The sequence below is a fragment of the Bombyx mandarina genome, chromosome 26, assembly GCF_030267445.1.
Source record: "Bombyx mandarina strain Sakado chromosome 26, ASM3026744v2".
NCBI classification, from domain to species: Eukaryota; Metazoa; Arthropoda; class Insecta; order Lepidoptera; family Bombycidae; genus Bombyx; species Bombyx mandarina.
The window spans coordinates 7,233,224-7,254,077 of NC_143232.1; the positions used below are offsets into that span (position 1 = coordinate 7,233,224).

General features: G+C 38.7%; 2 protein-coding genes across 4 annotated transcripts in view; one reads left to right on the forward strand and one right to left on the reverse strand.

Moving 5' to 3' along the window:
- The first annotated feature begins 238 nt into the window (after positions 1 to 238).
- On the forward strand, positions 239 to 11,070 carry MetRS-m (Methionyl-tRNA synthetase, mitochondrial). Its single transcript, XM_028172297.2, has 10 exons — positions 239 to 457; positions 1,716 to 1,814; positions 2,260 to 2,441; positions 3,518 to 3,637; positions 4,353 to 4,461; positions 5,034 to 5,152; positions 7,006 to 7,157; positions 7,890 to 8,095; positions 9,451 to 9,624; positions 10,137 to 11,070. Exons 1-10 carry the CDS (start codon positions 373 to 375, stop codon positions 10,532 to 10,534), a joined length of 1,644 nt encoding a protein of 547 aa, XP_028028098.2. The 5' UTR covers positions 239 to 372; the 3' UTR covers positions 10,535 to 11,070.
- A 753-nt stretch (positions 11,071 to 11,823) lies between these two features.
- Positions 11,824 to 20,854, reverse strand: part of Gprk2 (G protein-coupled receptor kinase 2) — a 109,596-nt gene continuing 100,565 nt past the window's right edge. For 2 of the 3 annotated variants that reach the window (XM_028172340.2, XM_028172339.2), the window contains exon 13: positions 11,824 to 20,790. In XM_028172340.2, coding sequence (XP_028028141.1) covers positions 20,701 to 20,790 — 90 coding nt within the window. In that variant the 3' untranslated portion in view covers positions 11,824 to 20,700. The remainder of the gene's footprint in view (positions 20,791 to 20,854) is intronic. The other variant, XR_016325476.1, reaches the window with a different exon arrangement.

The following is a 20,854-nucleotide window of genomic DNA, read 5'->3' on the forward strand; positions in this document are numbered from 1 at the left end:
TTATTTTTATCGCTCAGATTAATTAATTTTGATCGATTATCGTTTGTTCGACGACTATTGCTGATTGCTCGATTATAAAAACAATTAAATTCCCAATTATTAGTTATTTTATGTCTAATAAGCAAACCATCGCCTCACGCCACGCCACCTATTTTGATTTTCGGATAATAAATTAAAATAAGACATGCCCTAAAGGTCTTAGTTACCAGGTCATAAAATCCCTTAAAAAAAACATAGGAAGTAATAATAACCATAGATTAAACACATATTATAAATAATAACCCTTCAAAGAACAGCTGTAATTTTTTTCATTTTCATTTTCATGAATGAGGTGAAAAAGTATTTAATAGGTTTTTCTATTACTCTACAAATATGCGGTTGACTTTGCGCTTACTATCCTCGGCGATCGCAAAAAGACCATTCTATGTCACGACTCCGATATTTTACGTTAACGCTCGTAAGTAAACATTGGATTTAATAGAATTAAAAAACACTTATGATCCTGTATACAAGATTTGTTAAATTAAATTTTGGTAGTGGTGTTAAGTATTGTAGGTTCGTAGGCCGATCAGCATAATTTTCTGTATAGTTGTTCGGTCGTCATTGGTATTCATTAATGTGAACACTTATTAAGATAAAAATGAAGAAGTGAAAAATGCATTAACAATTCCTTCCAGCACGTTTAAATATTAAAGCGGTATAAATTTAATTTTAACACTAAAAATTACGTAATGTTAAAGAAAAATTTAATCCTATATTTTTTGTTTATTTCTCTGCTTATCTAGATAAAACACGCATGATATCTGTGAGACAAAAATAAACAGTACAACCTAATAATTTACCAGATAATAAGTAAGCTGATACAGAGAAGACAGTAGTCAATTGTACTGGTCTACTCGGATTTGATGTTGCTACTTGATGACAAGTTATTATTAAAGTAAAATTAATATATTTATGGAGAGTTTGATTTGGAAGATTTAAGAAGTATTCGTTGTTTTAATGAATTCATATTTCCTAAGCCCATAATCAAATACGGAAGCTATTGGATACCTCCTACACTCATGTAGCTTTTTGATTTTGTATGTCAACTGATTAAATTATGTTTGAACATCTATAAAATTATTTCATAGTTTGTGCAATACTAAGTCATTAAACAATAATTTTGATTGCTTTTTTGTTTCTTCTAAATTATCGCTGTGTATTACTAATCGGACCTTGTAGACATAGACAATAGCACAGCCAAACCACCTTTTCTTAATTGATGGGAAGTAAACACAGGTTTATATATATAATGATATGGAATTGTTCAGAATGAATAAACAATAAAATACTGAATTGTGTTTTCTTTAATATAATAAGAAAATATTTAAACCCCTTAATCTCTTTTAAAATTATTATTTTAAACGGTATTATTATATGAACTATACAAAACTGAACTCTGTTTTCACTCAATGACAGACAAGTGAGTGATTACATATAAGAATTTTTTTTTATACTAAAGAGTTTTAAAGGTTTTTTTTTTATTGCCCTTGTAGGCAGACGAGCATACGGTCCACCTGATGGTGAGTGGTTACCGTCGCCCATGGTAATTACCTCTTTTAAAGAAGGAAGTGTCATAGCGCTCAGAAAACACCGTGGAGGGGAGCTCATTCCATAAACGATAAAGATTTTCTATAGATATTTATTTAACTGATATATTTATTTAACTGTTTCAGCACCACACATCGGTCACTTGTACTCAGCAGTAGTAGCAGATGCCATACAGAGGTTTGAAAAGCTCATCAGTCCTGAATGCAATGTCATATTCAGTACGGGTAAGGTACCAGCATTGAGCAACCCACACGTATTACTCAACTTGGTTTTGATTTAAAAGTCTTAATTAAGGCGTAAGTGCTCAAAGCTTAAATAAATCCACAGTATATTTCGATTAAGTGATACTAGCACATCTAGGTTCAAAACTTAAAGCAGATACAATTTTTTGTAAAGGAGTAATAAATCATCACAAATAACTTCCATGGGGATGAAACGATATTGTGTAGTGATAATCTGATTTGCTCAATTACTAGTATTACAGCGTTTTGTGAGTGCACAGAAATAACTACCGCCATTCCCTCTATTTCTGTCATGAAACACTAATGATTCTGGTTTGATCTGAGACTTGAGAGAAGCTAAATTATCTAGGCAAATATCAAAATAGAATTGTAATATTTTTAAAAGAGCATAGAAAATAGTTATGCACTAATCAATAATACAATGCAGGTACAGACGAACACGGTACAAAGATCCAGCAAGCAGCATTAAAAGCTAACCTCTCCTTACCGCACTACTGTGACACCGTGAGCAATGAGTACAGGCAATTATTCAAGGATTTTGATGTCGAATACACGGATTTTATACGTACAACTGAGGAAAGACATACTAAAGCAGTTACACATTTCTGGGTAAGATGTTTAGAGTAGAGATCTGGTTAAAGGTAATTGAGCCATACAGATTTGATTGAGGAATACAGACTCTCGGTTCCTCTCATGAAAACAAACTGACCCTAATGTGCTAAAGCCACAATTTTATCATACCCCAGTGAAAATGGTGTCAAAATAATACATGGCTTCAACAGGTGCCCAAATTAAAATGTGATATATACATATTTTTATTTAACTAGCTGAAAATGCATTATGTTGTCAAATATTTAAAGAACATTTATAATTCATCAACAATAGTAACATCAAAACAAAAAAAAAAAAATTAATATTGTGTTCGTAATATCACAAATGGTATGTAATATCGTATCAATTGGTAATATCACAAAATGTATCTATCATCTCGATTGTATTCTTTTAGTAGTTTCATAAAGACTTTAAAGGTTCTCCAGAACCGACAGAATTTATCTCTCTGGTCGATCGTAGGCTACTGAGGGATCAAATGTTTTTATATAAAATAATAAATAACGAGATTGATTCGAGCTATCTTCTTTCCAAAATTTCATTTAAATGTAGTCGTATTTTCGCGCGTTCTAAACAGACCTTCCACATGTACACGGCTCGAACCAAATATGCTTCTAACTCTTTTGTCCATAGATCTTGTAGGTTGTATGATGCTAAGTTCTTTAATGCTGACATGTTTTGCTTGTCACTTGTAGCATATAGAAAAGCTATTTTAAAATATTTATAAGGTGATTTAGCCCGATAAGTATTATAGTTTTATAGTGTAAGTTAATGTATAAAATAATATGTGTGTATTGTGTTGCTTTTGTTTTTTTTTAATTTAAATTTCTAATTTCTCTTCTTGTTCACTTTCTACTTATATGTGATTTTGATTGTGGAAACATATTTGGTTATTGTTTTAGCTATATTTTTTAAAAATATTATATGTTTGTATTGTTTCCCAAATAAATAAATAAATAAATAACAAATTCAATATCTGTAACAATACTACCCAATGGCAACCCTCCACTCAAATCGATTGAAAAGAAAATGTACCGATAGGACAGTTATAATATTGATGGTGATTTTTTACACAGAACGAGCTGCTCAAAAATGATTACATTTACAAAGCAAAATATTCAGGATGGTACAGCGTTAACGATGAGGCTTTTGTACCCGAGACACACATTAAAGAAGAGATCAGAGACGGTGAGAAGGTGGGTGTACTAAATAAAACTTGTTAAGGAATTAATGCCTTGAAACTTTGTATACCTTAGCATCATTATTTGTTTCATTAAGTTCATGTTCCGTAATCGAAAGTAAAGGCACGCCGTAAAGTCATTAACCTCGCGCGTCAGATTCTTTTTAACTGTTTTACATTGCGCGTTCAAACACCAGTGTGCTTAGTGCGAGTTTTTTAACGTTCTCGATAGCGTAAAAGTTAACTGAACTTTGTATGCAGTTGGAACAGCGCCCCTAGCGGCAAACGTAGGCAAATGTTTCAACTCCATACAAAATTGGCTTAACTTTTACGCTATCGACAACGTTAAAAAACTCGCACTAAGCACACAGATAAAATAAACAAAGAATGAATTTTCCCACCATATATTTTAGTATATATTTTTGCTTTGATGGGTGGACGAGATCACAGCTCACTTGTTGGTTAAGTAGTTAAAGGAGCCCATAGACATCTACAACGTAAATGCGCCACCCACCTTGAGATATCTTGAGATATCTCGCAGGGCACCGGTGACCTACGTGGCAATCAACATGTTAATGTCAATTGAGAACAATGAAGACGTGGCTTCGGCCTTTAAGACTACCAAAATTCTTCAATTATTACCAAGAACTAGACCTGGCTGTATGGACTAAAGTCCTTTGCCTTTCCCATTAGGGATAAATTAATATCATCATCATAATGTCAATTGACAGATAAAAGTGGCAACGGACTCAGGGCATCCCGTCGAGTGGACTGAAGAGTCCAACTATATGTTCAGGATGAGCGCCTTCAGAACTCACCTTCAGGAGTGGCTCAAGACTGGTACTTAAAGTTTTTACCTGACATTTGTATATACAAAAAAAGAATTTATAGATAAGAATTAATTAAAACAAAATGTTTTCGGAAGGTTGAGATGATATGTGTCTCTACTGGAGCCCATAGACATCTACAACGTAAACGCCACCCACATTGAGATGTGAGTTCTAAGGTCTCAGTACAACGGCTGCCCCACCCTTCAAACCGAAACGCATCGCTGCTTCACGGCAGAAATAGGCAGGGTGGTGGTACCTACCCGCGCGGACTCACCAGAGCTCCCACCACCTGTATTACGTAAATTATAATTTTGCGCGTTTGATTTTTATTGCACGATGTTCTTCTTACACCGTGGAAGTCAATTGTCAACATTTGTTAAGTACGTATTTTGTTAGAAAAATTAGTACCCGCCTGCGGGATTCGAACACCGGTGCATCGTTAGGTACGAATGCACCGGACGTCTTATCCTTTAGGCCACGACGACTTCAGAGGTCTCCACTACTAATTCTTAAGTCCAGTATGTGTAGAGGGGTAATTCTCCCCCGTATCCAGGTAAGCGAAAACCATCCCTCCATCGACAGATGGTGTTGTGACACCGGCCAAATACCAAAAGCAGCTTCTGGACATGCTGAGAAATGACACTTATTTCCCGGACATATCCGTCAGCAGACCTTCGTCCAGAGTGCACTGGGCCATTAGGGTGAGCACAATGAATACGGTTTAATGAAGACATGAGTGGATGAAGGGGATATGAAACTATTTGTAAATTTTGAGAAAACGGGCCACAAACTTTTGTTACTTTTACTTTTCTTCGTACATAACTCCTTCATCACGTGCAATTTCTAAAAATAGCCCTTAAATCCGGAGTTATAAGGTCTAATATGGCTTACTAGCCTATGCCCGCGACTCCGTTCGCGTGGAATAGTTCATAAATAATGCTTTATTTTAGAACAGATTTGGTTAGCATAAAAAACGTTATAATGAGCCAACCTTTAAATATAGACATATGCTGTCGCGGACTTTTTTAAGTTCTCTTAAAGGGGAACAATTCTGTCATACATTATTTTAACCGTTTCCGCAGAGCACGCAGCGGAAGCTCTCAAAAGAGAAAAAAACCCGATTTTGAAATGTTCTTTATTGGTGCTTTTATCTTAGCGTGATTGTAATTTATGTTGGTTCGTAAGTTCGTGGAATGCACTAACAGAGGTTTTTGTCAGAAAAATATTTATTATCTATAGTGGCGTCGGATGACAAAAACTTTAGTGGTTAGGAAGCGCGCGGCGTTCGTTGCTTTGGTCACAGCACTGACTTCGTTCGCCTCAGGTCATCGGTCCGAGGCCCCCTCACCTCTCGTTGAACCCCGCGCACTTCCTCTTACAAATCTTGTTAATTTAAAACTAAGCTAAAACTTTTGTTAACTTGTCCTAACAAAACGAATTCACCATACAAACAAACATACACCAAATATACTAATCACAGCTCCAAATTTATATTTAACGCATCGCTAACAGTGATTTTATTTAACTCTTCCTCAATAAATGGGTTATCTAACACTGAAATAATTTTTAAAATCCGGCCAGTAGTTCCTAAGATTAGCGCGTTCATACAAACAAACTCTTCAGCTTTATAATATTAGTATAGCACATAACATCTTCATTCAATGTAAAAACTCAAAAATCTTAAAAACGGTACGTAACCCCTTCATCCACTCATGTCTTCAATTGGATTCTTATAATCATGCTTTTTCTTATAGCTTTTTGTGACACATCTTATGACATCAGCAAGCCCAGTACCATTGCCAAGGTGCTCCCGCAGATTGAAGATTTTATGATAAGTAGCGCTGGTACTCACTTTAGAATAGCCTTTCCTAAAGTGGGTGATAACGCCCCCTTGTGCGCGCTGCAGACCTAAAGGGGGCGGTAACAGGCCCAGAAAAAAAATGGGAGCGTTGTGAAGAAGCTTAGGAGGCCATTTGTAATTTAATCTAGGAGGACTCTTAGACACCGACTGAGCTCTCGCTATAGTGGTTATTAAGTAGGTGAAAAAATTGGGGCGCTAAAAAATAATTTATTCTCAAAGTGGGCAGTAGACAAAATAAGTTTGGGAACCTCTGCTTTAGAAGGTACCGTCATCCAGCTTATTTTTGCTGCGTAGCAGTAATGCTTTCCGGTTGGAAGACAGCACAGTTGTAATTCAATACGAATGGAACCTCATGTCTCAAAGAACTGTCTATGTAATCTTGTAATTAGTTGCATCTTAGTCGATCAGGATACCCTCGACGCTGTCTCAGTCTTCGCGCGCAATGTATCGTGCTGTACTTTTTTTTATTGCTTCGATGGGTGGACGAGCTCACAGCCCTCATGGTGTTAAGTGGTTACTGCGCCACCCACCTTGAGATATCAGTTCTAAGGTCTCAAGCATAGTTACAACGGCTGGCCTACCCTTCAAACCGAAACGCATTACTGCTTCACGGCAGAAACAGGCAGGCTGGTGGTACCGCGCGGACTCACAAGAGGTCGTACCATCAGCAAACCACATTCCTTCCACCTCCAGGTCCCGAACGATGAGGAGCAAAGCATATACGTGTGGCTGGACGCTCTGATCAACTATCTGACTGTGATCGGCTACCCTGACGACGACGCGATGAAGCTCCGCGGCCGACCCTGGCCGGCCGACGTCCACGTCATCGGGAAGGACATCCTCAAGTGAGCGCAAATGTTCACGATTGACTTCCACGGTGAAGGAATAGCATCGTGTAATCAAAATGAAACCCGCAAAATTATAATTTGCGTAATTACTGGTGGTAGGACGTTTTGTGAGTCCGCGCGGGTAGGTACCACCGCCTTACCTATTTCTGCCGTGAAGCAGTAGTAGTAGTTTGAAGGGTGCGACAGCCGTTGTAACTTACTTGAGACCTTAGAACTTATATCTCAAGGTGGGTGACGCATTTACGTTGTAGATGTCTATGGGCTCCACTAACCACTTAACAATCAGGTGGGCTGTGAGCTAGTCCACCCATCTAACAAAAAAATTAAATAACAAAAAAAGGATTGTGTGGTTTTATGAAACCACGGTAAAAGTGAAACTTTTTTTCACATTATAGACATTTAACTCTGATAAACAACATTTATATTAGATACTGACAAAAACAAAATAGCGTGGAGCACTGGCACAAATGAGTAACAATGTATACACTAGACGGTCAGCTGCTGCGAACTATAGGCGCCGCCATATTGGCCTTGGTTGCTCTGACGAGCGCCTTTCACTTTATACCTACTCCGTGGCCGACCGTCACGCGACATGCAACACACAGGCGAAAAAGTTTGAGATGATGTAATAAAAGTGTCAAAGTCATCCATGTTGAGTGGTCGTCTCCATTGCCGCGGATTGTCCGATGGTTACACCATGGATGACTAACTAGTGGGTGGTCGCGGCAGGTTTCACGGGCTGTACTGGCCCGCGTTCCTGATGGCGGCGCGCCGGCCCCCGCCGCGGCGGCTGCTGTGCCACGCGCACTGGACCGTGGACGGCAGCAAGATGTCCAAGTCGCGCCGCAACGCCGTGCCCCCCCGCCGCGCGCCCGCGCCCCCCGCCGCGCTGCGCTACCTGCTGCTGCGGGGGAGCACCCTGCCGCACGACGCCAGTCAGTACCGCGCCACCACCCCGCCGACCCCGCGCATACCTCACCACTTAAGTGGGGGAAAAGTTATGCCCTCGTAGCTTGCGGTAAGCAGCGGCTTGACTCTGCTCCTGGCATTGCTGAAGTCCATGGGCGACAGTAACCAATCACCATCAGCTGGGACGGATGCTCGTCTGCTTACAAGGGCAATAAAATTAAAAGAAGATAAAAACATCTATTTGGTCGGACCGTGAAGTTAAAGGCTATGATTAAACTTATCTAGTTTGTCCTCATAGGGGGTATTTTTCACATAACGTGTCCTTTTTGTTGAATTTATTCGGGATACCCACAATGGGTGTGTCAAGTTGAAATGTGGCTATAGTACCAACAATGGAAATCACGTAGTTTCGATGACAGATGACGGGTAGGTACCACCACCCCGCCTATTTCTACCGTGAAGCAGTAATGCATTTCGGTTTGAAGGGTGGGGCAGCCGTTGTACTGTAAAATCTCATGTCTCAAGGTGGATAGCAGTATTTTCGTTGTTGATGTCTATGGGCTCCGGTAACTACTTTATCGGGTGGGTCGTAAGCTCGTCCACCCAACTAAGCAATAAATAAGATACATTCGATATGTGGTAAGTCGAATTTGTATGTAAAACATAATTCAAGACTTGATTGTCATAATGGTGGTCAAGAACGGTGCTCTATAGACACAGCCCACTGAGTTTCTCGCCGGATCTTCCCAGTGGGTCGCGTTTCCGATCCGGTGGTAGATTCTGCGAAGCACTACTCTTGCTAGGGCTAGTGTTGGCAAATTCTTTCAAGTTGCTACCTCTCTGCGAGAAGCTGGAATAGCCTTTTAAGCTACCAACGAATAAATAGTTAGGGACAAAAAAGATGGGGGATTGCCTCAAGAGCTCAGGCGCTGTGACCCAGCTTCTAGAATCATCGATGTCATCCGCTATCAGTCAGCAGTGTCTTGTTATTTTTTTCCTACCTAAGCTGATAGCCTTGAGTCTTGAGAGGTTATTTCAGCGTGACCTTAGTAATTAGGTGAGTTCAGGGGGCTTAAACCGGAGTGATGCTAACACTAGCCCTAGCAAGAACGGTGCTTCGCAGAATCTACCACCGGATCGGAAACACGAACCACTGAGAAGATCCGGCGAGAAACTCAGTGGGCTGTGTCTATGGGTTAATTTACTTGAACGATGATCGGTGCTTGAAGTACCTAAAAGCACCGTTAATGGATCGGGAGGATCCGTAATTATGTGTTTTGGGCGACGTCGACTGTTTACCATTCAGTCTATAGGATCGGGTATGATGTCTTATTGTTATCACTGTTAGCTCTCGTACAGCGTAATGTCGCTCGGTCCACAGACTACAGCGAGACGAAGCTGATCAACATCGCGAACTCCGAGCTGGCGGACACGCTCGGCAACCTCGCCTCGCGCTGCTGCGGCGCCGCGCTCAACCCGCGCCAAGAGTTCCCCGCGCTGCGCCGCCCGCACCCCCGCGCGCGCCCGCTGCGACACGCGCTCGACCGCCTGCCCGGTAACCGCCCGCGCTGGCTTGCAGTCGTCGCGGCCTAACGGATAAGACGTCCGGCGCATTCGTACGTAGCGATGCACCGGTGTTCGAATCTCAGACGGGTACCAATTTTTCTGATGAAATACGTACTCGACAAATGTTCACGATTGACTTCCACGGTGAAGGATTGACTTCCATTGTATAATATAAATCAAACCCGCAAAATTATAATTTGCGTAATTACTGGTGGTAAGATCTTTTGGGCCTACGTCCGCACAGGTAGGTACTAGCGCCCTGCCTATTTCTGCCGTGAAACAGTAACGGGTACCGGTTTGAAAGGTAGGGCAGCCGTTGTAACTATACTAAGACCTTGGAACTTATATGTCAAGGTGGGTGGCGCATTTACGTTGTAGATGTCTATGGGCTCCAGTAACCACTTACCAGGTAGACTGTGAGCTCGTCCAACCATCTAAGCAATAAAAAAATAGAAAGGGGGGGGGGGGTGCGGTACACTTATTGTTCCATTTCGTTCGCAGACGCATGCTACGAGCACTACACGAACTATGAGTTCTACAAGGTGGCTGATGCGGTGATGCACTGTCTCCACCAAGCAAACCTGTTCTTCGAGACTGAGAGGCCTTGGGAGCTGAAGAACAAGGCCGAGTGTCAGTCGGAGCTGGACGCGGTGCTGCACATCACGATGGAGACGCTGCGGCTGTGCGGCATCGTGCTGCAGCCGCTGGTGCCGGGGCTGGCGGGGCGGCTGCTGGACCGGCTGGCGGTGGCCGAGCGGGGCTGGCGGGACCTGCGCCCCTCGTGGCAAGCAGCCGACGCCATACACGAGACCAGACGCATCCAGGGCGGGAAGTTTGTGCTGTTTCCCAGGATTAGTAAAGACAAGGACAATTTACACAAGAAGCAGGCGAGTGCGTGACCCCAGGAGAAGCCGCCACGCGATGTCAAACAAATAGTCTCAGCACCAGTGTGCTTAGTGCGAGTTTCTTAACGTTCTCGATAGCGTAAAAGTTAAGCCAATTTTGTATGCAGTTGGAACAGCGCCCCTAGCGGCAAACGTACGCAAACGAGCCCATTCCATACAAATATGAGTTAACTTTTACGCTATCGAGAGCGTTATAAAACTCGCACTAAGCACACTGAGTATCTTTACAACTCTGCTTAAATATATCATGAGGGTACTTCCATCTAAACTCAAAGGGGCGATAATATCGAGCCCCGTCGTGTCGAATTGACGAGAACTGTATATATAGTAAGTTTATTTGAACCTTACCCAAACTATTAGAATCCGAAATTGTATGAAATAAGCAGAACGATCGTACATTTACTTGCAGCCTTCAATCAGCCCTACCACAGCTGATGTCCATGGGCGACGATGATAACGTGTAACATATTATTCTGATCTTAGTGAACGTTCTTTGTGATGGATCGTATAATTAAAATTTTAAAATAATATTTTTTGTTTTATTGAGAATTTCGTCTTCGTTGCTGTTGTCGTTGTTGTGAAGTCCAGGGTCAGGTCGAAATTTCAAGTAGGGGTAGGTCCAAGCTTAATGTGCAACTTACGAGCAAGTTCAACTAGAACGAATGAGCATTAGAGCGCAGAATGGTGGGTAAGATTCCCCAAAACCCCCTCGAACGGTCTGCTGGAAACTCACCCACTGCGTCCAGCTGTATAACTCGCGTGATGCTCAGTATGCATACTCTGCATGTTAACGAATCAACGTCGCGTCATACATTGATGGCTGTGATTGGCCAACGATGACGTCATATCGCACGAACCAATCACGAAACAGGAAACGCAATAGTGACACCAATTGTCAAAATTTTAAAAAATATTACAAGATGAAAAAGACGGACGCGCATGTCAATTCTATATTTGTAAAATAATTAAATATAATATAATTAGTGTTTGAAGAAGTAAACGTATATTAATTTTCCTGGCCACCTCAAGACGCCTGTAAGAAATAGACGCAACACTGCAGGCGCAGGTTATTTTTATAAACGTGTCAAGTGAACACAAACATCAATCACAACCTTGAAACGTGAGATTAGCCTCAATTGTATATTATAATGACGGTTGTCTTATCATTAAAACTGGTACGCACGAGTGCATCGCGGCAGATATAGGCGGGATCGCGGCACCTACCCGTGCGAGCCCAGGGCTTCCAACGTACGCACCAAAGGACAAAAAATAAAACGACAATATTCTATAGGGTCATTTATTTACGAATAAGTTTTTAAATAATATTTGCATCGAAATACTGCAATAACGACTAACTGTAAGTTAAGAAGCTACACTAACAAGCTAGAGTACAGCGCGCTGTGTCCAAGGACAGCATACAAATATCATCTCGAAAACAACTCGATCGGACGCGTCGCGGTTCCACGACTACCCACGTCGAGCCACGAATACCCACAACTTTATTAAATACCAATAAACTGTGGGTAGTTTGATTTTCTCGAGGAAATCGATCGTGCGTGAAGAGTCTCGTTGCTATTACGCAATTTTACGTCTTACGGAACTTCTGCTATCTCACCCACGACAATTCATCAACTACCCGTATTTTTTATCGTAAAACGAATGTCTTTAATTTCAAAATATCGAATCTCATTAATACCAATATCTTTTTGATAACGTTTAAAAAAAACAAGACTTCGTGACACGTCCAAAACGAGTACAAAATGCATTAAAATGAGTATAATACAGGTATGGACTTAATCGATCAATAATAATAATAATAAGTATATATAATAATAATATTTATAAATTCTTACAAAAATTCGGCCACACGTACATCGTAATATTAAATGCCTTAAAAACACATCGGACGACAACATATATATATATATATATATATGCACATACATATGCACACCGCCAGCGTCATAAACCATGCTCATAAATGAATATTACCGTCGACAATACAATAAAAGAGAACGCCCTATAAATCCTTAATAAATCCACATACGAATTGAGCTCCGAAAAGCGTTTGAGCTTTGATTAAAGTAAAAACGAACAACAACAACAAAAAAATAAAGTAAATACGCTCAAAGTATATTGAACCATATCGCCATACAAATTGAATGTACAATCGCATTCACACCGACACATACGACATATACTTTTACGTATTTACGAGCGACGATGCGATGATCTGTCATTTTTACTTTTTTTTAATTCGCTCACACTTGCATTGTACTTGTGTATGTGACAAGTTAAACTAAATCTAAAATGTTTTCAATAAACTAGAGATTTTAAAAATGATTAAAATAAAATTTTAACCTCCGCTCGATGAGAACGCTTAGTATTCGGAACAAATATTTTGTTAAATTTATTTTTATTGGAGTCTTAAGCGTGTAACGACGAAATAATGATTAATTCGTATTTGAAAAAAAAACGACCAATTATGTTTAACTCTTCTTTATCTGTTTCTTTAGAAAAAAATCCGTCGAACCCGTCGCTTGCGACGAGGGGCTCGACGAGCGAACTGACCCATAGACACAGCCCACTGAGTTTCTCGCCGGATCTTCTCAGTGGGTCGCGTTTCCGATCCGGTGGTAGATTCTGCGAAGCACTGCTCTTGCTAGGGTCAGTGTTAGCAACTCTCCGGCCGAGCCCCGTAAGCTCACCTACAAACGTTAGGGTGAAGCTGAAATAGCCTCTCAAGGCTATCAGCATAGGTAGGAAAAAAAAAAAAAAACTGTCTAACTCCATTACTGCCTCGGTAAATATCCACCGTTGTACCAAAATATCATATGATTACTAGAAGAACCAAGATGAGCTAAAAGGTCGGGTGACCATTAACGTAATAACCATAAACGAATTAAAAAACCGACCCGTGTAATCCCTTAAAAAAATTCATTAAAGAATAAATACGTATATAAGAATGCGATTAAATCTATTTACGCACTAACACCCCTTTCGTTATCTCTAATAAAGATCTCTGAACTAAATGAGGCAGTCCGTGCAAAAGTGGCTTAAGCTTATCATAGTTAGTGTAGAGATGAGGTTTGAATTTACTTTTACACTGTTTCGTAGGCAATAATAATAATACGCGCAAAAATAATGTTTACAAAGCCATCTGCTATCTGTGGTTGAAACTATGGATAGGCTGGTTTTCCATCAAAATTTGTCATGTTTTGAATAAATTGCAATATATATAAGCATGAATATGAAAAATTGTGTATTAAGCCACTTTTGCGCTGACGACCTCAAATGTAACCAAACCCATCGCGCAAGACATTGCCCTTCGGAAATAGCCTTGGATAGGACATATTCATTCATGAAGCTAGGGATCGCAGTAGATGGAGGGAAATCACTTGAACGTCAACAAATATGCGAAGACCAACTTACCGAGGACTTTAGAATAATAAGAAACCGCTATTTTCATGGTTGGAAATGTTGAGTTACCGAAAATAAAACATATCGGTCATTTTCACACAAATTATATAAAGCCTTCGTCAAACAGAACGCGTACTTAGCGCCGCGTACTTAACGTCGCGCTCTTCAAATTGATTAGATGAGTCTAACGCTCCTTGACGCAACACATTCGCCAAATCATAGTGCCTTTCGATAGCAGTGTGAAAATTTAAAAGTATTAAGAAATCGAGTGATTCAGATGTGGCATTGTATAAGCATGGGTATTTTCTAACTATTTATATCATTTTTTCGGGCATTATCTAGTATTTTAATACACATTCACTCGGACGCAAAATAAAATTTGTAAAAAATTACAACGCCTGACGTCAAAGCGTCCTAACGCCGCAGCAGAGCGCTGCGTACTTATAGCGCTGGGGCTAGGTTTGACGGTATGTTACCATAGTAGTACAACACATCTCGGCGTCATAGCGCGGCGTCAGTTTAGCGCTCTGACGCTCGCTAATTACGCGTTCTGTTTGACGAAGGCTTAAAGTCCTATCATAATTAATTGAGGTTGATTTCGTCTTGAACCCCAAACAGAATTCGTTATTACTTTGATAGCGGAATATAAAAAAGCAATTACAAAAATGAAAGATTTCGTTACACGTTAAGACCAAGCTTTCTCTCGACAATTTTTCAAAATCGATTGCCAAATTGATAATCGTTCATTTAAAATCGATTATAATCTTAAAAAAACGCACACTTAAAGTCCACTACAAAAATCAAATAATGCGTTTTGTAGTGTAGCTATGACGTTACTAATTTTGAATACAGTTTTTTTTAAAGGCCAAAGGACCTTCAAACATATAAACGTTCAAATCAGTTTGAGTAATGTTTATCGATTTAACACAAACAATTAAAAAAATCGTATCACAATGGAACTGTCGGTGACTTCACGATAAAAAAAAAAACTAAATTCGGAAAACAAATTACCCCATTCATTCATTCGTTCATCAAATGTATATACAATAATTCAATCAGTGCAGGTCGACTGTCAACAATCTTTACCCCTTTATTTTTAATTTAATTAATATAATAAATTGCGTGATGCTATGAGAAAACATATTTGTATCTATCTAGCTTAACATCCTATAAAAACACTTTCAATCGAAATGTTTATTTTTGATTCTCCTAAAGATTGTCAATCATCTCGACACTGCTTTAACAAAATGTTTATACGTTACAAATTATTCAACAATACACCTTATTGCTAGAGTAATAAGAATTAGGAATGAACGAGCCACCGCAAATGACCGAATGGTGAACGAACGAATTCCCGCGTTCGATCGAACGAAGCGCCATTTTCTTTGAAACGCGATCTCTATCGACCTCATTCAAATAAACTTAATACACACTTGTCATGGCTTGACATGATCAACGTTTTTGATAATCAATCATTATGGCAAAAGAATTAAATTGCTAACGATCCTGGAGGCAGAAATACGGAATGTAGAAGTACACACAAGATATTATTAATTGAAGACGTGAATGGATGAAGGGGATATGATACAATTTGTTAATATTGAGGGCAACAACTTTTGTCACTTGTACTTTTTCTTCGAACATAACTCCTTCATCACATGCGATTTCAAAATATAGCCTTTAAACCCAAAGTGTTAAGGTCTAATATGGTTTACAGGCGCACTTTCATTCAATGTAAATCATCAAAATAAAGTATTTTATGTTTGGATCTGTATAGATAAATAGGAATATATGATATTTAAAAAACATAGCAGACATTCCATATTTTACACGTGTCGGATATGCCAGGAATAAGTACGAGACAATAGCATACACATGACACTCGAATATTTATAACATAATTCATATTATGAATTTGTATCGCTCAGATACTGATTCCGTTACGGGAATCGAACCCGGATACCGTGGCATAGCACCCATCCAACGACTCAATCGTCTGGCGATTGACTCCAAAAAATCAAATAAAAAAACAACTTTAATTACAAACATAAATATATCGCGTATTAAGTGAAAATAATATAATAGTATAAATAACTTTTTATGTCTCGGATAGCATAAATGTAATTCTATTTGCCATAAAGATAATATCGTGTTTAAATAGATTAAAATTCGCCGCGTTTAATACACGAACACGCCACCAGAGTCCCGACACAGAGCATTAAGACGGATTCGTATGTAACATTATTTCTGAAGACTGTATTTTTAAAACAATTCGCTTATTCTTAAAATTATCGCGCAAATATCTGTAATACATCAAGTCGCGTCACTGATGCACCAATATTATAAAGGGCAGAAGTAAGAAGAACAATCTCAATACTAAAAAACTTTCCGCTGAAATGGAGCTAATTAAAATGGCGCCACCGTAGCAAGTGGAAAGAATTTAAAAACAGCGCCAATAAGCTATTAGAGTAGGTTATCAAAGAAGGAAACACTTCTTACGTAAATAGTAATGACAAAAATAAATGGTTGAGATTTTAAATAATGCATATTTTTTAACTACCAAAGTTTTGCTTAGATGGATGGACGAGCTCACAGCCCACCTCGTGTTAAGTGGTTACTAGAGCCCATAGAGATCTACGACGTAAATGCGCCACCCACCTTGAGATATAAGTTCTAAGGTCTCAAGTATAGTTACAACGGCTGCCCCACCCTTCAAACCGAAACTCATTACTGCTTCACGGCAGAAATAGGCAGGGTGGTGGTACCTACCCGTGCGGACTCACAAGAGGTCCTACCATCAGTAATTACGCAAACTATAATTTCGGGGGTAACTTTGTCTGCTGAAAAGGAGCTAATTAAGGTGGCGCCACAGTAGCAAGTGGAAAGAATTTAAAAAACAGCACCAATAAGCTATTAGAGTGAGTTATTAAAAAAGGAAACCTTTCTTACGTAAATAGTAACAAAAATAAATGGTTGAGATTTTAAACAATGCCATATTTTTTCACTATACAACTCACGAAATTTTTTGACGTGACAACGTCTTATAATTCGATGGAGCCGGCTGCACGCACGAAAAAACATGACTCATGTGGCGTTACTTCGCTCTGAGGCGTTCCATTTGAGGCAAGTGCAAGCGAGAGCGCGCAACGAGCGGCAAAGAGGCACAATCGGCCTCTGCGTTCGGCAGCGTTCGACATCTGTCTCTCTCCTACTTGAGTGAGCGATGCATCCGCGTGGACAGCTGCTATACAATAATACATTTACATGTTTTCGTCAAGTATGAAGTTCAGTGAAAAGTGAATGTGGTGTCAATTGTCCATACAAAATTAGTATCAAACAAATAAAATTAAAATTTTCTTTTGAAAAATGAAACCATTCCATCAGTATTTTCTGATGACGTTGTCACGTTCAACTATCGTCAGTAAACCGACTTTACAGACAACCGATTTTTTTCAACCCAGCGCACTTCGCTCTGTTTAAAACTGGTTTAATCATATAATTTCCATTTCCTACACTAGCGCTACTTCGATGAGTGTTCCAACAATAACTCGCTGTTAACAGGTGGACACTTTATCAACTTGTCCCCTATACAAGATAGTACTCTTTACCTCTACCCTCCATAATCAATATTATATCGATACGTCAGAACCACAGAGCAACAAGTCTAGAAGTGTTATCGAGTTATCAATAAAATCTTTTTCAGAAAACTACACTTTATCAGAACCATTTAGTGATACTTTTAAAATCCCAAAAAAATGGTACTTCAATTTTTTTCGTATCGCACCCTTTCACATTCATATTATTGTTTCCAAAACTGCTTAAAATTGAGACTTATGACCGTTTGGTTCTGACGTAACGCTATATCGTTTTTAAATAAATAAATATATAAAAAAAAACGGAAAATTACAAGACACCATTTTGTATTTATGTGTATCATCAAATTGCCCGTTGCTATCAGGGAAATCGCATAATGTCTCCAAAACGGAAAAACTACGGTCTGCGAGCACATAGCTTGCCAAATAAGTTCTAGATTATTCCGTACATAAAGGTTAGTTTACACGGACGAACGATCTATAAGACCGTTGTTATGACCGGACTGTTGACCGATAAATAATGTAAATAAAAAACAACTGTAATTAATTATTAGGAAAGTCTCAAGAAGCCAACTCAAAATATATTAGTTTCTCGTTTGATGACGTCACTCTTGACGTTTCCACATTTAAGATGGCCGCTTCATTGATTAGTAGCGTGACGAGTGTCTTAGTGTCAAGTTATTTCACGCCGACTTTTAATATTATAAATAGGAAAGAAACTGTCTATCTATTGCGTTTTCACGCCCAGTGCACTGAACACATTTTAAACGAAATTCGATATCGAAATAGTAGCTCACGACAACAATAATAATTATCGTTTATCGTGCACTAAACATACTGAACTAATGTCGGCTTTGTTGTAAAACATCGTTTGCCTACAACGACTATAAAAAAAAACTATCGTTTGACAGTTGCGTCGTTGACCTGTCAGTAGCGCGACGCAGTTAAACGGTATAAAGCCAAAGGTACCTGATTACAGTCAACAATCCCTATATTCGTAGATACAAACTTCTTTCTGTAAAAATTATATCGAGAATTAATAGTATAAAAAAATATTTTATAACTTTTCACGTGGGACATGTTCAGTTGTCCCCAGACCAAATAGAGACGACATAGTGACTGCCATTCATTGGATATAGGTGAGGCGGAACACTAAATATATTCTGTTCAATCGCTCAGGAACATTTGCAACTGGAAATCGACGAAAAGAAAGTACAACGCCCAAACATTATACAAATTTAAATAAAAAAAATAATGTTTATGGTGTGAACGGAATAATTGATTGATTTATTGATATCAAATCGATATTATATCGATTTTTTATTTTATCGATACGCTTGTGAAGTTAGCGTCTTTCTCAGTTTTCTTCTCATTATGTTTTAAATCGATTAATATCTACGTTGAAAGTTTAATTATGTGCGTGACCAAAAAACACGAAAAATGAGTACATAATTTTCTCCTCAGTCACTAGTGTTGGCGTATTATTTATTAACATAATCGTAATGCTGGTATTGTTACATTCATGACTATTCTGTAAATGTGAAAAATATAGTGTTTTTTTTTTTATTTATTTCTGTTTAAGGTTGCCCTATAGGGTTGGTAAAATTCTTACATAGTTTTCCTTAAAATCCATTTTCTTTATAAAAAAAAATGTATACAAAATCTTTGTGCGTTGATTGGTTTTTCTATTATGTCTGTACTCTATTTTTAGCTCGACACGACTAATGTTTACAACTTCAATGACAGCTTCATTACTGCAAATAACGAATAGCAAATATCATCTTGATTTATTGTTGTGCATCCAAAATACTTTTTTTATTGTCGTGAAAACATTTCAATATCGTTCCTTTAAGCAAAGCATTATTTAAATACCATTATGTATCGAGCGTGCTTTTGACAGCTGTCACGCGTAACGAAACGTCAAAAAATGTGATGTCAGATGTTGATGGTACGGTATTTAGGTAAGTAATTCAACAGTTGATTACTTTGTAAAATAATAATAATTATAATTGATGTGACCTTGTGCAATCACGAAGCCCACCCAACAAACCAGAATCCAAACCACACCAAAAGACATCTGAGCATAATCAAAACCACACTCTATAAAACTTGACTTTGGCGAAATCAAAAAGGACCGCCATTACAAAAGAAAATGAAATGATGTTACGGTACGGTACGGTACTATGTTTGCGATCAGGGAACGCATCACTGTGTCACCATAGACAATAAGCTTGTGCACAGAGACGAATGAAATCTACACAAGTCGAAAACCATAGACAATAAACTTGTGCACAGAGACGAATGAAATCTACACAAGTCGAAAACCATAGACAATAAACTTGTGCACAGAGACGAATGAAATCTACACAAGTCGAAAACCATAGACAATAAACTTGTGCACAGAGACGAATGAAATCTACACAAGTCGAAAACTTGTATTCTTGACGATGAGTATCAAAATGCAAACTGAGTAAATGAAAAAAATAAGATAATTTGTCTGAAAATAAACAATAACAATAAACGTATTACCATATGTTTTTTTACTTATTTTTAAACTATTAATAAAAAAATTGAAAAAAATAGCAGGGCTATCTTTTTCCAATACAGTAGTAGTATGAAGGTACTGTTTTCCTTTTTCTGAATATTTTAATGAATTCATATGTTACTGCAAACGAGTCTTATAGCATGTACAAAGAGTCCGTTTTTAATTTTCTATTTTTTGTTACATCTTCAAATTAAATCGTAAAAAACAATCACGTGTTTGTTAAATACATTTTCAACTCAACACGTTACTTACACAATATGTAAATAATAGGATGTATTATTTACGAAAAATATTATCGATATAATTTCATAGAACCATAAATACGTATTATTTTTCTGTGGCGTATCGATTAAAAAAAAAAACTTAATGTGTTACGCAGTTACACCTCTCTCGAATCTTAATATCTTAGTTTCGCAATAATAATATTTTACACCCGGTATCCAAACAGCGGGAGGATTTTACGTTCGCGATATCGATACGACTAATCGATTCGACGATCGATTACATTCCCTTTGCTATTTAGGGTTGTGCACGTTGTTATCGTTAGTGTATAGTCTGTGCTCGTAGATCGGGGTTGTGTGTGGTGGGGCGGCGCGCGCCGGTCAGCTAGAGGCAGCGGGCGGCGGCAGGAGGTGCTCCGGGACCGACACGGGACGGAGGCGCGCCGGGACTTTCTTTTGAGGACACAATACCTGCGTACAAACATATATTGTGCATTAAGACGAACTGACGTCACTCTTTTTAAAAAAAGAACAA

Bases quoted from the DNA above. Each gene is read 5' to 3' on its own strand.
- MetRS-m (XM_028172297.2), top strand. From the start codon at position 373: ATGCGGTTGACTTTGCGCTTACTATCCTCGGCGATCGCAAAAAGACCA. The intron at 458-1,715 runs GTAAGTAAACAT...TAACTGTTTCAG, and splicing joins GATATTTTACGTTAACGCTC to CACCACACATCGGTCACTTG. The intron at 5,153-7,005 runs GTGAGCACAATG...TTCCACCTCCAG, and splicing joins GAGTGCACTGGGCCATTAGG to GTCCCGAACGATGAGGAGCA.